The 19,333-nt window shown below is 38.1% G+C and overlaps 1 protein-coding gene across 1 annotated transcript in view; it reads right to left on the reverse strand.

The window, feature by feature from the left end:
• si:ch211-214p13.7 (uncharacterized) overlaps positions 1-15,869 on the reverse strand; it is a 55,886-nt gene extending 40,017 nt beyond the window's left edge. Inside the window, exon 1 of the mRNA XM_060833015.1 lies at positions 15,731-15,869. Coding sequence (XP_060688998.1) covers positions 15,731-15,759 — 29 coding nt within the window. The 5' untranslated portion in view covers positions 15,760-15,869. The remainder of the gene's footprint in view (positions 1-15,730) is intronic.
• Positions 15,870-19,333: the final 3,464 nt, after the last annotated feature.

A 19,333-nucleotide genomic window follows, 5' to 3' on the forward strand; every position in this document is an offset into this window, starting at 1 on the left:
TTTCAAGGGTTGTCTCTACTCTCCTTCTTGAACAAGGGAACAACATTTGCTATCCTCCAGTCTTCTGGCACTATTCCTGTGGACAATGATGACATAAAGATCAAAGCCAAAGGCACAGCGATCTTCTCCCTGGCTTCTTGAGAATCATAGGATTAATCCCATCTGCCCCATGGGACTTATCTATTTTTACACTTTCCAGAATTGCTAATACCTCTTCCTTCTGCACCTCAATCCCACCTTGTCTAGTAGCCTCTATCTCAGTATTCTCCTCGACCACATTGTCTTTTTCTAGTATGAATACTAACAAAAAGTATTCATTTAGCACTTCCCCTAGCTCCTCTAACTCCATGCACAACTTCCCACTACAAGGCTTGACTGGCCCTAATCTTACTCTAGTCATTCCTTTATTCCTAATATAGCCAGATCTTTTCTGGCTAACTTGTAATTCTTAAGCGCCCTAACTGAGCCATCACATCTCATCCTACCATAAGCCGCCTTCTTCCTCTTGACAAGAGATTCAACTTCCTCAGTAAACCATGGCTCCCGCGCTCAACAACTTCCTCCCTGACTGACCACTGCATAATTATCAAGGACTCACAGTAGCTGGTCCTTGAATAATCTCCACATTTCAACTGTACCCATCCCTGTAGTTTCCTTCCCCATCCTATGCATCCTAAAAGAATGACTAGTAAAGAAAGACTAAATAAATGTATACAAAGAGAATTTGATGATTTTTGACAGGTTTGATTTAAAATAATGCTTTAAAATGTCTATTTTGTGTTGGCTTTTCTGTGTTGACTGTGCAATAGCTTGTAACTGAGACCAGGTAAGCTGTTGGCCAATGTGAAAGGGAAGTGCAGTCATATTAATTGGTCTATCCATCAGATTAGCGGATCACTAATAGGAGATATTGTGCCTTTTTTTCGTTTTCCCCTCCTCATGTTCCTTTTCCTCAACTGTTTCCCATAAACCTGGTGGCAAAGGCATTATCCTCAAGCTGGTGCAAATATTTAAAATACAGTGTACCATGAAATCATGTCACACAGTCTGTTAAGTATTGTGATAAAGTCAGTGTAACTTTCAGAGACGTGCTCACGGTAACAGCATTACAACGTAGTATGTGATCTGAGGGGATCACCTTAACCATGTTACTCTACTAGAGGTTGTTTCTCTGTTGTAAACTCATACATTGATATTAGCCAAAACATTTATGTGCCTGTGCTTGTAACTTTTATATGTAAGGTAATTGTAAAAGTGGTTAGACTGTTGCTTTCTTCAATACCATGATATCTATGCCCAGTTTGTTATGTTATGAGGAATAACATCAGTATTTCCAGATCTGCTGCATTAATCTGTTGGAGGCAAAATCACAACAGTAAGTGGTACAGGGTTCTTCAAGATAATTAGGAATTCAATGTTCTGCTCAATGTCATTTTGCCTGACAGCATGGTTTCTGTTTTACGTGTGTTTTCCATGTGTGCATAGATAGCCCTCATCACTCAACAGCCACCCTTTGGTTTCTTTCAGTCATTGAAATGTTGATGGGACAATGTCCTAATAGGAATGTATTGTAATGGAACAGACAGTGCAAAAAAACATAGATGGTTAACAATCAAAATTTGTGGTCCCAATTTTCTTCCTGTTGTGTTTTTTCATTTCCTCTTCAGTCCAAGTTCACCTTGAACCCCTGAAGTAGACTACAGCCATAATCCAGATTCTGTACAACACTCAGCCATTCCAGACTCAAGACACAGCTTCACCTTATACATCTCCATCTGTAACAGTTGTCCCCACATTAGCCTCAAGCCTTAAACCAGTCTCCTATAAACTTCAAGTATAGACTGCAACCAGTCACATTCTCATCTGCTTTTCCTCAATTCCCACTGGATCTATAGTCCAGCCTTAGTCCAACCGTTTAAATAATGGCAGAGCAGACGCACAAGCAATTTAGCAGTGGCTTTAAATACTTTAGGTTTTTAGATCTATTAGTGTTTTAAATGGTATTGCAAATCATCCAAAAGAAAAAGATTATATTAGTATAATAAAGAATGAGAATATGGTCATAAAACAAAATTACAGAAAAATTCGTAAGTCTATTAAGAATTGAAATAAATCTATTGGTGTTCAGAAAAATACTTGTTCCTAAGCAAAAAAAATCACACAACACCAGGATATCATCCAACAGGTTTAATTGGAAGCACACTAGCTTTCAGAGCGACGCTCCTTCATCAGGTGATTGTGAATGAAGGAGCGTCGCTCCGAAAGCTAGTGTGCTTCCAATTAAACCTTTTGGACTATAACCTGGTGTTGTGTGATTTTTAACTTTGTACACCCCAGTCCAACACTGGCATCTCCAAATCATGTTCCTAAACAGATTGTCAGGAAATAATATCCTGCCTCATTTGTTGCTCTCAATAAACTAACGTAACATAGTTTTGCAAAATTCAGGTGTGTAACAGACTGCAACATTAAACTAGTGTTTGATGTGACAAAACATGCAATTCACATTCTTAAGGATCTACTCTTCCAACATTAGATCCAAAGCAGATTGCTAGTGCTCAAAGGTTAGGGGCTTGAAAAGGAAAATACTTCTTTTTTTAGTACTTTCACAATCATCAAACACATCAAAAGTATTTTACAGCCAATGAAACCCATTTCTGAAGAGTATTCACTATTGTAATGTATGGAATTGAGTAGCTAACTTGTATTCTGTAAACTCCCACCAATTGTCTCCTAATGACTACTTATTTTATTTGTTGTGATGTTGATTGAGGGGTCAATATCAGTAAGGAGAGCAGGAAAACTCCCCATGTCTTCTTTGAAACAGCACCAGGGGATCTTTGGCTTTCTCCTCAGCAGGCAAATGGAACATCCATTTGATATCTCATCCATTTAACAGTCTAGTGGTCTCTCAGTAATATTTGCAACATGGTGCTCAGTCCCTGGAGTGGGACTGAAACAAGACAGCTTACAATTCAGAGATGAGTGAACTGCCAACAGAACCATGGCTAACATGCATCTTTGCATCTGTGCTATGCAAAATGGACTGATACTGAAACTCTTTAGAGTACATCAGATAATGTGTAATCACAAGACAACTGACTAAAATTAGCTGTTGAAATAATATTTACAACATTCATGTGAAGTCTACAATTACTTTGTTCCTTTAATCCTATCAAATTGGAAAGCACATATTCAATATAAATCATCTTGGAAATGCACCAAAATTAATGAGGAATAGTAACCTGATTAACTAGAGAAAACTCTTCTAAAAACATGTTTGTTCTTCCTGCAAAGTACAATTCAGGCTGACAAATGATGGTCTGAAGTGATGTATTCTGATGATAAATATATAAGAATGATCATGAAATGTGGCATCTGATAACATCAGCTGCACATAAATTGCAAGCATTTTGTTGGTGCAGAATCCCCTCTGAGCACATTACACTGAACAATCTGCAAGAAAACTAAAACCACAATCCTTCACAGGTGATCCAGTGTTAACACTTTGCAATTTTTGCACCAGCAGCATCTTGGACCACATTTTCTTTCTTTTGTTTAAAAATAATTTGAGGTGTTTTCCCTTTTTTTTTGCTCTGTCCCCTTAGTCGAATTCTTGTTGATTTCCTATTATGGTGAGATCATTGGACTAATTTTGTATTCAATATAATCTTCACATTAAGAACCTTCAGAATCCTCAATTAAATGTTGAAAATACAATCAAATATTGCAATAAAAAGAACTTTGCTATATGTAACCTTAATTCCCTCTGTGTCCACCGACTTACTACAAAGGGATTCCCAATTTACAAAACACCAACTTATGAACATTTACAAATGCAATCCCAGACAGAAATATAATTTGAAAGATTCAGCATACAAACATTTCCTGTACTCATAAACAGCTGCTTTATATTGTCCTACATTGTACTCCAACTTAAGTACAAATTGACTCACAAACAGACTCAGCAATGGAACATGCTCACAGTCCAGGGACTGGTTTACTGTGGCTGCTTCCATGCACCTGCGCCGATCACATCTCAACTATTTTTCAATCTTGTCAACCATCCCTCTAGTCATCTCCTTCACATAATTCAGATCTGAAAACATCCACAAATTTTGCCTCATTTTCATCCTTGACACCTCCCTATTCTGCTGCCTTCTTACTCATCTTTCACTAACTCTTCCAAGTTGACTGGATCTGCAGTCTGTTTTTTGCATATGTCTCAGCATTCTCCAAGCAGTCCTTAAAATCATCCATCACTGCATCCTCACAAGCATCAGCCACAATTGCCTTATCCTTAAACTGCCCTTCCCCCATAGTTCATTAAACTTCTTTCATCCTGCATATCTTGATCCCATCCACCATTGCCCCCTTAGATTCTGTCAATGATCTTTGTACTTGACTGCATTTTCTCCTGGAATGTCCACTCACTTAAAACAGGTTTTCCTACATCTCCACTCTATTAATGTACATTCCCCAGTTAGCATCAAACGCTTTACTGAAATAAGTTAGTCATTTTTCCTTATGTATTCATGGGATGTGGGTATGATTGGCACTTCTTGTTAATCCTTAATTGCCCTGGAGAAAGTAGTAGCGAGCTTCCTTCTGGAATGACGGCAGTCCTTGGAGTGCAGGTACTCCCACAGTGCTATCAAACAGAAAGATCCAGGATTCCATCCCAGCCAAATGAAGGAAAAGGGACACACTTTCAATGCAGGATGGCACATGGTTTCATTGGGAACTTGCAAGGAAGTGGCCATGCTTCCATGCACCTGCTGTCCACATCTTTCTAGGCAGTGGAAGATACAGACTTGGAACTGTAAAAAGACCATTGTTGAGTTACTACAATGCATCTTGCAGATGTTACACATTGTTGCCATTGTGTGTCAGTGGTGAAAGGAGAAAAAGTTGAAAGTGGTGAGTGGAGTGAAGACTAAGTGTCTTGGATGGTGTCAAGTTTACTGACTATTGATAAAACACCACTTCCCCATCTAGGAAAGTGGAGATATTCCATCACACTCCTGATTTGAGTCTTGTACATGGTGGATAGGCATTGGGGAGACAGGAGGTGAGTTACCCACCACAGAATTCCTAGTTTCTGACCAGTCCTTGTAGCCACAGTATTTATAGGGCTGGTTCAGTTCAGCTTCTAGACAATGGCAATTGTTGATGTTGATAATGAGGTATTCAGTAATGGTAATGCCATTGAAGGTCAAGAGACAACTGTTAGATTCTCTCTTGCGATGGTCATTTTCTGGCATTTATGTTACTTACCACTTATCAGACTAAAGTTGGATGTTGCTCAAGTCTTGCTGCAGATGGACATGGGCTGCTTCAGTGTCTGAGGAGTTATGAATGGCACTGAAAATTGCACAATCACCATCCTATTCTGACCTTTTGATGGTGGGAAGATCATATGAAATAGCTGAAGATAATTGGACTAAGCCATACAACTTGAGGAACTCCTGCAGGATAAGGGGGAGCAGAATAAAACAGATGGGGAGAAATTACTTTGTTCAAAGAGTCTTGAATCTATGGAATTCACTACTCCCACAGTGCGATGGATGTTGGGACATTGAGTAAATTCAAGGAAGAGATAGATAGATTTTGATAATTTGTTGAAAGGTAATGGAGAGCTAGCAGAAAAGTGGAGTTCAGGCCATTATGAAATCAACCTTTATTGTACTGAATGGTGAAGCAAGCTTAAGGGGCTGAATTGCTTACTCCAGCTCCTAGTTCTTATGCTATCTTGTGCAGCTGGAATTGTTGACTTCCAACAATCATAACCATCATCCTTTATGCTACGCATGATTTCAATGAGTAGGGATTCCCAATGACTCCAATTTTTGTTCGGGCCTTTTTATGCCATTCACAGCCTAAATGTCATGACCAGTCACTCTCACCTCATCTTTGGAATTCAGCTATTTTATCTATGTTTGGAAGAAGTTTGCAGTGAGATTCGGCACTGAGTGGCCTTGGGAGAATCTAACCTGAGAGTCAGTGAGCGTTTGCAAATTACTTTTGCATGCGCAGCTTGATAGCATGTCAAAAATCCCTTCCATGTTTTTGCTGATGATCGAGAATACACAAAGGTGGTAATTAGCTTTTTTTGGGCATACATAAAACAGCAATTTTTCACATTCCACATGACAATACTGTAGCTCTACTGGGACAGCTTGGCTAGTGCATGGCTAGTACTGGAGCTCCAACATGTTGTCAGGACCTATACTCATTAGAGTAGCCATTCAGCAATTTCTTGCGATCATGTGGAGTTGAACAAATTGGCTGAAGATTTGCATCTGATTGGCTAGGGATCTCAGAAAGAGGGCAAGATGGATCATCGACTTGTCAGTTCCAGATGAAGGTACATGTAAATTTTCTTGGGAAGGTAAAGTGAAAACAATTGCTATAATTTCAGTTATGTTTGCCATATGGACTAGAAATTTGTACATTTCAAGTGCAGTCACAAACTGGGCGAGTAGTGGTTACTGTCTCAGCCTAAACCACAATGCTGCCTGCATTTGTACAGTGTTCTGCAGGTTCCTTCAATCTGGTCAACACATTTCAGTTTGAAATAATTATCTTAGGGTAACTCAAAGCACTTAATGCCGCAGTAGACAAAACAGTAGACGGATTACAGCCTGGAAAATATTGACAATTACTGTACATATGTGTTCTGAACATACTTGACGACTCAGGCTCTCAGTGAGTAGATGTCTCTGTATCCCAATTACACAGTTACTGAAATGCCAGAATTGTTTTCACAATTGAGTTATACTATCTATGTGCAATATTTGAACACTGCTGCAAATACAGACACTTGATTTTTACTTGGGCCAACAGTAACATCATATAGGACACTGGCCTGCTATGTTCAGTGCACTAGAGACTGAAATTCTCTTTAGATCACATTAACTTAGTTATTTTTTAGTTAATGAGCAGGGCAAAACCATAACCTTCAGGAAGATATTTTTGCAACTAGTGAATAGAACAGTATGGACCACTACCAAACATGCAGCACAAGCCTAAATAGCCTGACATCGACCAGATGTAAATGATTCCCTGACTATACAGTGCTTTACATTGTGCAGTTTTTTTAAATTGAAGATAACTTCAACACAATTAAAGTATGACACTCGTACTAGCCTTGGTGTATCTTAGTCTCAATAATTGACTAATTGCTTGAAGCATGATAATAATAAGCTGGCAATTTGGATGTATTTACAGACAAAAACAAAGTACAGTGATATAATAGATAATAATGTTGTTGATGATTTATGGTGATTTTCAGTTACATCTGGCAGAGTACAATTAAGGGTACATTCCAGTGATTACTATGTAAAATAGATCAGAATTTTGAGGAATAAAACAGCAGTTTTGTCACACCAGCAGTGAGTGAATGATGATTTGATTTGAAGCCTCGAGATCACATTAATTGCGGGATATTAAAGAACATTAGGAACAGGAAATTTGAAGCAAGCAGGCCACTGAGAAAGTGAATGAGAAAGTAAAGGACATGGTGTTATTTTCAATTGGTTGTTACATTTTGATTTCAGACCAAGGAATGATAGTAATCGTTCTGTTGATTTTATGAATGATAGCAGTCATGATTTGGAGATGCCAGTGTTGAACTGGGGTGTACAAAGTTAAACATCACACAACACCAGGTTATAGTCCAACAGGTTTAATTGGAAGCACACTAGCTTTCGGTGCGTCGCTCCTTCACCCGACGAAGCTCCGAAAGCTACTGTGCTTCCAATTAAACCTGTTGGACTATAACCTGGTGTTGTGTGATTTTATGAGAAAGTGAGGACTGCAGATGCTGGAGATCAGAGCTGAAAATGTGTTGCTGGAAAAGCGCAGCAGGTCAGACAGCATCCAAGGAGCAGGAGAATCTATGTTTCGGGCATGAGCCCTTCTTCAGGAATCCTGAGGAAGGGCTCATGCCCAAAACATAGATTCTCCTGCTCCTTCGATGCTGCCTGACCTGCTGCGCTTTTCCAGCAACACATTTTCAGTTGTTGGATTTTAAACAATGATAGCATTAGCAACAATTTAAAAGTAGCTCATTCATATCTGAAATGCTTTGAGACATCCTGAGGGCATGAAGGATGTTCTATAAATGCAATATCTTCCCTTTCTTCCATCTGGAGCTCTTTATATATTTGTCTGTTTGTTTGGTATTACTGTATTGCTATGTAAATTTTGCTGACAGTGCAAGTGGAGAATATTGTTTCTGTCACATATTTGTCATCTGGGACTCAATACATTTCCACCATGATTGTATATTTAATGCATCCAACTGTTGCATGTACAATAATTCCATCTCAGACCTGCACTTTCCTTAAACTGTCCTGTGATACTGCTGCCTCCCGGAAAATCTTTGACTTGCATGTTTCCATTTGGGAAAGGGTGACAAGGAAACAAAATATTTTCAACACTGGAATGAAACATGATGCTGTGTTTGATTTCAAATGTGAACAAATCAACTCATGAACAGAACTGTACCTTATCTCTGTATGTAAATAAATCCAAATTGCCTGATATATATTTCCATGTTGAAAAGTTCATGTTCATGTTACTAGAAGTGGTTCAGCCTGATGCAATGCCACACGTTGGTGTGGTGAAGAATGAAGCAGTTTGAAAGAGTTCTCATGTCCACCATTTTGATGGAAAATCCTCTGCTAAAACTAGATATGTGAATTTTAAATCGAATTACTCTTTCCCAATTTATAAATAGAAACAGTTTTCTATGAATCAAAACATTACATGGAATTTTTTTTAAGATTCTGGATTCTGGAATCTTAAAAAAAAAGCAATGACCACTGCAAGTATCTGTGGACAATGTATAGGTAGCTTTTAAATGAAGTGTGAGTACATGTTATACCTGCTGACTGTTATTTGGTTTCATAATATAGTCTAGAACCTGGATTCAACATTTATGGAACTTCTCTTTTTGTGGCACACATGCAAGGAATGGCAAGACAGGCTCAAAGGACTGAAGGACCTATTCCTGCTCATATTTCTAACGTTTATACATTTTTGGACGGGCAATATCTGTAGATAAAACTTGCAAGATTTGCAAAATGGTGTAGTTTGAGGAAGGATCAATGAAGACTACCGATTTATTACTAATTTTAAAAACACTGTAATTTCTCGGTTCCAACTGTGGTATCAGAAACAGGGAAAGATTGAGGCAGGTAGAAACTAAACCCAAAAAGCTAGGTATATCTGAAGACGTCAACAGCCAATGTATCTGGAACATTTCTAAAACACAAGAAAATTAAAGAAAGAGATTTTAAATGTTAAATTGTGATAATAACAAATAATATTATTCTACATCTTAGATTGTTAACCTCAAATGTTTCACTATGTCCAACTCTAACATAATGTTGCTGCTGAAAAAAAAATGCTGCTTATGATTATGCAGAAGCTGTCTTCTGTCCTGTAACTTGATTCATAAATGCCCAGTTCACCCACAAAGCTGGCATTTCCTGCCATTAACTAACTATGTTTGGAGATGCAGATGTTTAACATGTATATGTGATTGTATGATACCTACAACCTTTCGTGCAGATCTTGAAGCTGACAAATAGGAACAGGAGTTAGCTATTCAGCCCTTTGAACCCACTCAATCAACTATTGTGATCATGTCTAACCTTTTATTTGAATGTTCTTCAACATCACTGCTCCTTTAACAGAATCTTCTAAACCTGCAGTGTCTACCACCTAGAAGGACATGGGCAATAGATTCATGGAAAAGGCATCAGCTGCAAGTTCTTCTCTAAATCACAGACCACCCTGACTTGATATTATGTTGCCATTCCTTCATTGCCTCTGGGTCAAAATCATGGTACATTCTTCTTAACAGGATTGTGGGTGTCTCTACACCTCAAAGATTGCAATGGTACAAGAAGGTAACAATTTCTCCAAGGATAGGCAATAAACTCTGGCGTTATCAGTGATGCGTGCATACCGTGCATAAATGTTCTTCAAAATCCTGCATTAACCCTATATCCTTTGATGTTTTCAATTTGTAGAAATCTATCAATCTTGGTCTCGAACATACTCAACAAGTCACAATAGTCTTCTGAGGTTAAAAAAAATTCCAAAGATTCACCACCTCTGTGTGAATAAATTCCACATTAGCACAGTCCTAAATAGCTTGCCACCTTATTCTGGGACTGCAACCCCAAATTCTCAACAACTCCAGTCCAGGAAACAACTTTACTGCATGTACCTTATAGATACCTATGACAAATTTTGTAAGTTTGATTAAGATCACCTTGCATTTTTCAAAACTCAAATTATATAGGGCCAGTCTAGTTAATCTTTCCACACAGGATAATCCCTCCAGGAGTTGGGTTAGTGTACCTTCTTTGCACTCCCCCCTATGGAAAACATATCTCTCCTTCAATAAGGAGACTATACAATTGCAGCACTTTGCAGAACTGACTCTGGTAGGACCTTATTGAAAGTCTTCCGAAAATCTACATAAACAAAAGGCATTATAGAGTGGCAGGGCAGGCTCAGAATTGTTTACTCCTGCTCCTTTTTCTCACATTCTTTTGTTTTTGAAGGGCTATATATGTTGGTATCAACCAATACAAACTTGTAGGATGGTACAGGTTGCGTAAGAATCGATAAGGTCAGTATTCATTGCCAACTTTCAAAAGCTACAATTTTCCAGATCTGTTTGTAGCATTTGTACCAGGAAACCGGAAGGCAGGCACAAACTGAGCCCTGTATTACTGTCCTTTGTGCAATACTATATAATTGCTTTATTCATTTACTCAAATCCTCTTGTAATAAATGGCAGCATAATATTTGCCTTCTTAGTTGTTTGCTGTACCTGCACATTTATTTTCAGTGACTCATGAAGAAGGACACTCATGTCTCTTGGTAAGTCAACACTTTCCAGTCTCTCACAATTTAAGAAATACTCTGTAGCTCTGTTTTTCCTGACAAAGTGGATGACCTCACATTTCAACATATTGGATTCCTTCTGCCAAATTTTTGCCCACTTAATTAGCCTTTCCAAATCCCATTGAAGTGTCCTTGGATTCTCCTTATAACTCAAGTTCTCAACTAGTTTTGTATCATCTAAAATGTTTGAAATATTACATTTAATACTCATATCCATATCGCTGATATAGATTGTGGATAGCTGGGGGCCTTTATAATTGTGGTACCTCACTAGACACATCATACCAATTTGTAAATGATCATTTATTCCTACTTTCTGTTTTCTATCCATTAAACAGTTCTCATTCTATTCCATATATTCCCCAAATCCTTTATGTTACAAATTTATTTACTTATCTGGGAACTCACTGAAAACCATTGAAAAAATATAAATAGACCACACGCACTGCTTCTCTCTTACATATTCTGTTGTTTAAGCCATCAAAGAACAACAACACGTTCGTCAGACATGATTTCCCTTTTATAAATCCATGTTGACTGACCAATCCATCCATTATTTTCAAAGTGTCAAGCATCACCCATTATAAATTCTGGCATTTTCCCTACGACTGATTTTAGGCTAAGAGGTCTATATCTCCTCATTTTATCTCTCCCTCCTTTCTTAAATTATACTTGCCACTTCCATTCTGCAGGGACCATTCCAGAACCTGTAACAATTTGAAAAATGACCACCATACATTCATAATCACTTGAAATTCTCCATTGATTCTCCATTTTCTATTTGGAAGGCTTTTCTTTTGAGGACAGACTCAAAGTAATCATCTTCTTTCTCAATGGACACACATTTATTTTTGCAATTTTTTTCTTTTATACATACCAATAAAAGCTTTTACAGTCTGTTTTCATTATTCTCACTCATTTACTTTCAATTGTATTTTCTCTTTCTTAAATATTTTACTTGGTTCTCCATTCCAGAAATTAATACCTTAAATGTCCCTTAAAAATATACCACATTTCCAGATCTGAGGCCGTGCTTTCATCTAACGGAAATTCTATCATCAAGTACAAACATTTGCACTAAAACTATGAACATTGATAGTCTGTAGAAATTTAAGCATAAATATTATCATCTGATTTATAAGTAGCTGCTCAAGCCTTCCGACTGTGTCACAACTGATGCTGGCCCAACATTTCAGTGACATACCAAATTATTTCCTTTGTTGTTGCAGTGTCTAATTTTGCCTCATTGCATTTCAATGAAGTTCATCTGGATTGTTTCCAATATTAAAAATCCTATATAAATGCAATTTGTTACTATACTGTGTAAATATATTTAAAAGATTCTCAGAAACTATTTTAAAAATTAACACATGTAGATCTGATTAGCAAGATCAGAACAATGGACAGTGAGATCAGGATCTGATTAGGTTGTAATCCAAGCAAAATAATTTGTTGGTGGAGTTAGTTTTGTTTAGAACCATCTTATAGCACATCACTACTGAGATGTTATTCTCTTATGTTTCATTTTTTTTCTAATTTCTGACAGCACAATATACACCATAATTGATGGAGCTGGCATATTAAAGAGGAATGTAATCATGCAAAATTCAGTTGCATTGTACTGTGGTGTAACTTTTACCTAATCTAATGTTCAGTCTGTCACAGCACACTGTATATATATTAAATATAATTAGGATAGCCTGAGGGAGCAAGGCAGAGAAGCATACTAGATATGTAAACTTAATAAGAAAAAGACAAGCCTTTTAAAAACAAGGCAGAATAAGAGAAATCAAAAAGTATAAATAGAAGTTAAAATTCTACATTTTAACTTCGGATTGCATTGACTGACCAGTTTTACTGTTTCTACACATGTTTCCTGATATGGTACTCTCCATCTGGGTACACAGGCAAAAGTATCAAAAAAATATAGAGGAAGTATGACAATGCCTTTGGGTCACTGCATCCACCTGCTTGATTTGGTTACAAGAATATGTTGACTACTCATTGCTGTGAACATTTTAAGTACCAAAGAATTTCCTTCAGCCTTCAATACATACAATTCAATTTTATCTGATGGCAAACAAATATTTTCTTTTGTGATTTTGTAGTCATTGCATTCATGAAATCAGTTTCAAGAAGATAAGGTGTTGTATTGCTTTTGGAGCTCAGCAAAATTAGTCCTCGAAAATAATGTTAAATGTAGTGAACTTATGCATCAGTTTCACCCAGAGTTAAGGTTACATTCTTAAACTCACACAAGATATGAGTCTATGATTTATTATCTTACTGGCATGTCCCAAGACATCAGATGCTGCTTGATAATCAAGCTAATTTTAATGTTATTAACTCATTTAAAATAAGGCATGCAGACTGGAGAATACACAGTGCTTGCCACGTAATGGCTTGGGACTAAAGGAATTGATGTAATTTCACAAGACAATCACTTACTCACTAATTAAAATAAATGTTTGTTTCCTTGCTATTACAGCCATGCAAAGAACTGAAGGTTAAATAAATGAAGCAGCCTTCTGAAAATCGTTCTGTGATTGTTTTGTATTGTCTAAGCCTAACAAACTGCTAAGACTTGACAGATATATGCATTATCCCAGATGTTGCTCAATGGTTTTGCCAATAAGGATAGCAAAACTCTGGAAAAAGCAAGGAACCAGTGTGCCAAGTTCTCATCGTGATTGGGGTTTGCTTTTGGCATGAAAAGTCCAGAAATCTAAACATTATGAAAGAATGACAGGCCAAGAACCGAGTGTAGAGTTATAGAGTCATAGAGATGTACAGCACAGAAAGAGACCCTTCAGTCCAACCAGTCCATGCGGACCAGATATCCCAACCCAATCTAGTCCCACCCTCCAGCAGCTGGCCCATATCCTTCCAAACCCTTCCTATTCATATACCCATCCAAATGCCTTTTAAATGTTGTAATTGTACTAGCCTCCACCACCTCCTCTGGTAGCCCATTCCACACACGCACTGTCCTCTGCATGAAAAAGTTCCCCTTAGATCTCTTTTATGTCTTTCCCCTTTCACCCTAAACCTATGTCCTCTAGTTCTGGACTCCCCCACCCCAGGAAAATACTTTGTCTATTTATCCTATCCATGCCAGTCATGATTTTATAAACCTCTATAAGGTCACCCTTCAGCCTCTGACACTCCAGGAAAAACAATCTTTCCCCATAACTCAAATCCTCCAACCCCTGGCAACATCCTTGTAAATCTTTTCTGAACCCTTTCAACTTTCACAACATCTTTCCGAATGAAGGAGACCAGAACTGCATGCAATATTCCAACAGTGGCCTAGCCAATGTCCTGTACAGCCGCAACATGACCTCCCAACTCCTGTACTCAATACTCTGGCCAATAAAGGAAAGCATACCAAATGCTTTCTTCACTATCCTATCTACCTGTGACTCCACTTTCAAGGAGCTATGAATCTGTACTCCAAGGTGTCTTTGTTCAGCAACACTCCCTGGGACCTTACCATTAAGTGTATAAGTCCTACTCAGGTTTGCTTTCCCAAAATGCAGCACCTCACATTTATCTAAATTAAACTCCATTTGCCACTCCTGAGCTCATTGGCCCATCTGGTCAAGGATCCCATTTAAATCCAATGTAACCTTCATACCTGTTCCACTAAACCTTCAATTTTGGTGTCGTCTGCTAACTTGCTAACTATACCTCTTATGCTCACAACCAAATCATTTATAGAAATGACGAAAAGTAGCGGACCCAGCACCGATCCTTGTGGCACCCCACTGGTCACAGGCCTCCAATCTGAAATACAACCCTCCATCACCACCCTCTACCTGTGAGTCGATTCTGTCAAAATAAGGTCAGCCCAGATAGATCACATCAACCTGCTTCCACAGGAGCCAAGCTGGTAAGTAACCTAGAATCCATAAGAACCCTTGGTGCTCAGTGGGCCAATTGTACCTGCACCACAAGAGAGTTGTCTTAGCAGCTTTGTTACCAATGGCCAGCAGGAAACAGTTATGAAAGATATGTCTAAAGTGTTGCCAGCAATCATCTGCCCCTTCAAATAGGGTGTCCACTTGCTGACGACACAAGTTTGGGTTTGTGCCTGGCTTAACCATCAATGGAGCATTCCAAAGAAGCCCTGAACACCTACTAAAATCCTTTTCAGGGTTTTTTTTAATCTCTGATTTATAATTAGAAGGTGATTAATACAAATTATGAAGTTGTGCTAACTAATCTGTCTATATAAAGAGATAAAATCATTTGACGCCAAATTTAAAATACTCTTGACAATGACAGTTCAAGGAATCTGACCTGACGCCTAATGGTAAGCAAGATTCACACTCACGTTACTTGCAACGCCGGTTTCCATTTATAATGTAACACAGTATCCCTGGTCATAGGTTTCGAAACACAGGTTTCGGACCTCCAACAGTATTTGGATGGAGTGACACCAGGAAACATGACAATTAGGGAGTGCTGCTGGCAGGTTGCTAGAATAATCAAGCTGGATCCTTATTTCTATTCCTTTGTCAAAAGAGGCCCCGCCTTTTTAAAGCTGCCCCAACTTTCCAACATATTCTTTTTGCTCGTGGTTTAAGAGTTAGTCATCTCCCATTCAAAGAGACATTTCTCTTTCCAAAAGCGAGTGAATTGTCTGGTACCAATTATAGGAACAGAGCTATCCGCTTACGACATCAAAATGAATGTCTCGACAAAAATATCATTTTCAACATATAAAAAAAACTGAACACAATACATTGAGTTGTGGGTCTTTACACGTTGGTGCTAATGTTGCACTGCTTGTACTCACTTCTGTGTTTTCTTGCAACAGTTCCCCATCTCAGTTGTCAGACAGGTCTGCGGAATATCAAAGACTGCAGCTGAACACTGACCCTCACAAACTCATCCAGCAGCTGGAAACATAGCACTAACATTTGTTAGACGGAAGTCTTCGACGTATCCGGAGGGGAAAAAGATGCGTTATACATTTAAACAAAGATAAGAGCGTCATTTCCTCTCATCTGTCAGTTTGATGTCTGTTCCTCGGTGCATACAGAAAGCATTGTGAAAAACCTTTTCAGGAGAGACCGTGTTGAAGAACGATCAGTAAGCAGTGAGAATTAGGAACATACATGTAGAATGGTGATGTTATGGTTCGGAAAGTCATCCTCAGAACTTTTAAGTTCTCTTTTCTCCTGAAATGTACCGGGTCAACTAATGTGAGGTACTTACATCACGAAAGTGCACAAACTAGAAAGAATAAATAATTTACCATCGAATAAAGTGTTTTTTTTACCAATTCTGCTTTATTTAAATCTAACGAACTCAAATATCTTCGCCTGATTTAAGGGATATTGCCAACACCACCCAACACTTCAAAATAATTGTAGAGCAAAATGACCTCCTCATTCCTATACCACACAGTAAGAGTCTAACTTCATCCCTCAAATTTCTATTTATAATTTATTTTGGATTTCCTGCGTGAGTTTGCTGGATTTAATAAAGCTTTTAAAAGGGAAAATAGATTAACATTTAGTCGTGAGCCATTGACTTGAAGTACCCACATTAGTCAAAAACATAAGCACAACATTTGGTTGTTAATTTACAGTGCTTACAGGAGACTGCCCACATTTACCAGAGATTTTTTCACCTCAAATGTGTAGTACAGAAACAAGCCATTCAGCCAAGCTGATCCGTGCTTTATATCCACATATTGCACAAGGCTTCCTCCCCCCATCACCATCATTCCCACATTGACCTCTATCATTTCTTCGTCAAGCTTCCCCTTAAATTTATCAATAGAATCAGCTTTAACCAATCTATTACTACACAACACTGTCTGGGTGAAAAAAAATCCTTCTGACTTATGTCTATTCTGTTAGTGATTACCTTATACTTATGTCCTGGACTCACCCAAAAGTGGATTTTTTTTTCACATCCACTCTATAATGTTGCACAATTTCAAAGACCTAACCATGTAATCTCCTCAACTTCTCTACCATAGAGATCAGCCTACTCAATCTTTACTGATAGTTGTGGCCTTCAGATTCTGGTGACATCCCCGTAAATACTTTCTGCATCTTCTCTTGTACTTTAAAGTCCTGTGGGGATGAGAAACATGCAGCCAAGTGAGTTTCCTATGAATTTAACATTTACTGCCCTGTTTTTGCTCTGTTGTCAAAGCCCTTGTGGAAGTCCATGCATACCACACCCATTGTATTGCTGTCTGCTGACTCTGTTCTCTTCACAAAATTCAGTAAGGTTGCTTAAACAAGAACATTCCTTTTAAAGTCCAAGCTGACTTTTTATTATTTTCTCTGTCAACTTATCTTTGTTCTCTAACTTAACTTTTACTTTTCTTTGATGGTCTTTACATGTCACCTGTCTGTGGCACTTGGGTTTTACTTTCTTTATAGTCTAAACTAAGAAGCTGCTATTGTGAGGTTCCCTTAAGGAGGTTCTTATACGCTTGATGCAACTGCAATACACCAACTTCTGTGAACAGCTACAATTCATTTCAGCAAGTACAAGCTTTTGCAGGATCACTTCACACTCTTTGGGATGCTTGACAAGTGTGTCAAGCAAGGCTCCCAGAACAAGGGAATCATCCTCCCTTTATACAGGGTTTTACATCACAGTCAGGAATGCACAAAAGACACAACCTCCTGCCACTCCCCTATAGTCACGCGCCACCCTAAACAATGTAAAATGATTAGACTATTTCTAAAAAAAAAGTATGATTAGGTTATTCCTTAAAACAGTATGATTAGATTGTCACATGCTGCCTGCAAGACAGAAAAGCACAGCCCCCGTAACATCCAATTTCTTATATCTCAACAGGAAAAATGAAACCTTTAACATCTCACAATTTCTACATGAGGAACATGTCGAGTGCTTGTCATCATTTCTTTAAGTGATTTGGATGTGAATATTAGGGGTTTGCAGATGACACCAAAAATGGATGCATTATGTACAGTGAAGAAAGTTACCTTAGAGTACAATGGGTTCTTGATCAGATGGATCAATGGGCTGAGGAGTGGCAGATGCAGTTTAATTTGGATAAAAGCCAGAAAACCAACTTTGAGTCAGTGTTGTTATATGATTTATTGCCTGGAGCTGATTGTTTTCCAAGCCACAAGAATCAAAATCAGTTTGTCAGTAGCTGCAGTGACAACGATAATAATTTCTCGAAGGCTGAGTTGTCTGAATGAATAATTGAGGTATTGAAAACATAAATACTTTTTCCATAAGTCCCTCTTACAGAAAAATAAATGCCATGATATTGCATTTAAGATGACAGAAACTATGAAGACATTGTAGCTGGACAAAACTTATAAGGGACTAGTTACAAGTATTGGTGCAGTAGCCAGTACACAATTTGTTTGAGAAGTGCAGTCTATTTCAACTCTGTTAAGCTGTTCTGCACTCCTGGAGCTTTGCATGTCATGCACTTCAAAGATACATGGGATATGTCTATGCAAGAAATCTGGTTCCAGAGATACAAGCAGATGCTGCAATAGGATGTAACCGAACAAGAAGCACAAGCAGAATGCTTACCACACAGCAGTGAGTATGCCAGAGATCTGCATAAATACAAGAACATAATTGAGGTTATCAGTAAGACTGACCAGGTGAAGGTTAGGAATGAAATAAACTTGAACTAGATGCTGAATAGGCTTTTTGCACTGTGGGTGAATTCAAACAACTAAATAGTTTGCCAATATTAATATTATATGCTTAAAGACAACTAATAAACACAATAAACATTCAAGACCAAAGTAACATGGAACTAGTGCAATTATCATCCCAGTCAGAATCCTGAAAGATATGTACCCGGATCATTGGAAGTCAGTGATACAACCTACAACAGCATAATTAACTGCATTTAATGAGACTTCCATCCCTTGCATTGTTACATTGACAATGAAATGCAGCTATGACCATTCTACATTGAAACACCATGAGCCTGAGTAGACCAGCATTATTGCTGTTTTTATATCTCAATGTTGTAACCATTCACAAGATCACCAATATCCTCATTTCAGTAAAAGAGACCAAGAATACTCACACTCCATGCGGAAGCTACAACTATTGTACAGACACATTTTATATCAGACAAAGTATCAAAAGTGAAGTTTAATTGCAACTCAGAGAAGATTCAATTCCATCAAATTAGTCTCCCAGAAAGTCTAGTGTTCACTTATAAGACAAGCTTAAGAACCAGTTAGATGGTGTGAGATGTGATGGCATTATTTATTGTGTGCATCAGCATACAGGCTGGCGCAGTTCCATTTGTGCCATATGCATGGCAAGAGGAACATCAACATATGTTTGAATCACTCAAACAAGTGTTGTGAGCAGACCAGTTGCATTTACATCAAAAAGTCTATTACAAACATAATCCAATTATATC

This window comes from Hemiscyllium ocellatum, chromosome 12, assembly GCF_020745735.1.
Source record: "Hemiscyllium ocellatum isolate sHemOce1 chromosome 12, sHemOce1.pat.X.cur, whole genome shotgun sequence".
NCBI classification, from domain to species: Eukaryota; Metazoa; Chordata; class Chondrichthyes; order Orectolobiformes; family Hemiscylliidae; genus Hemiscyllium; species Hemiscyllium ocellatum.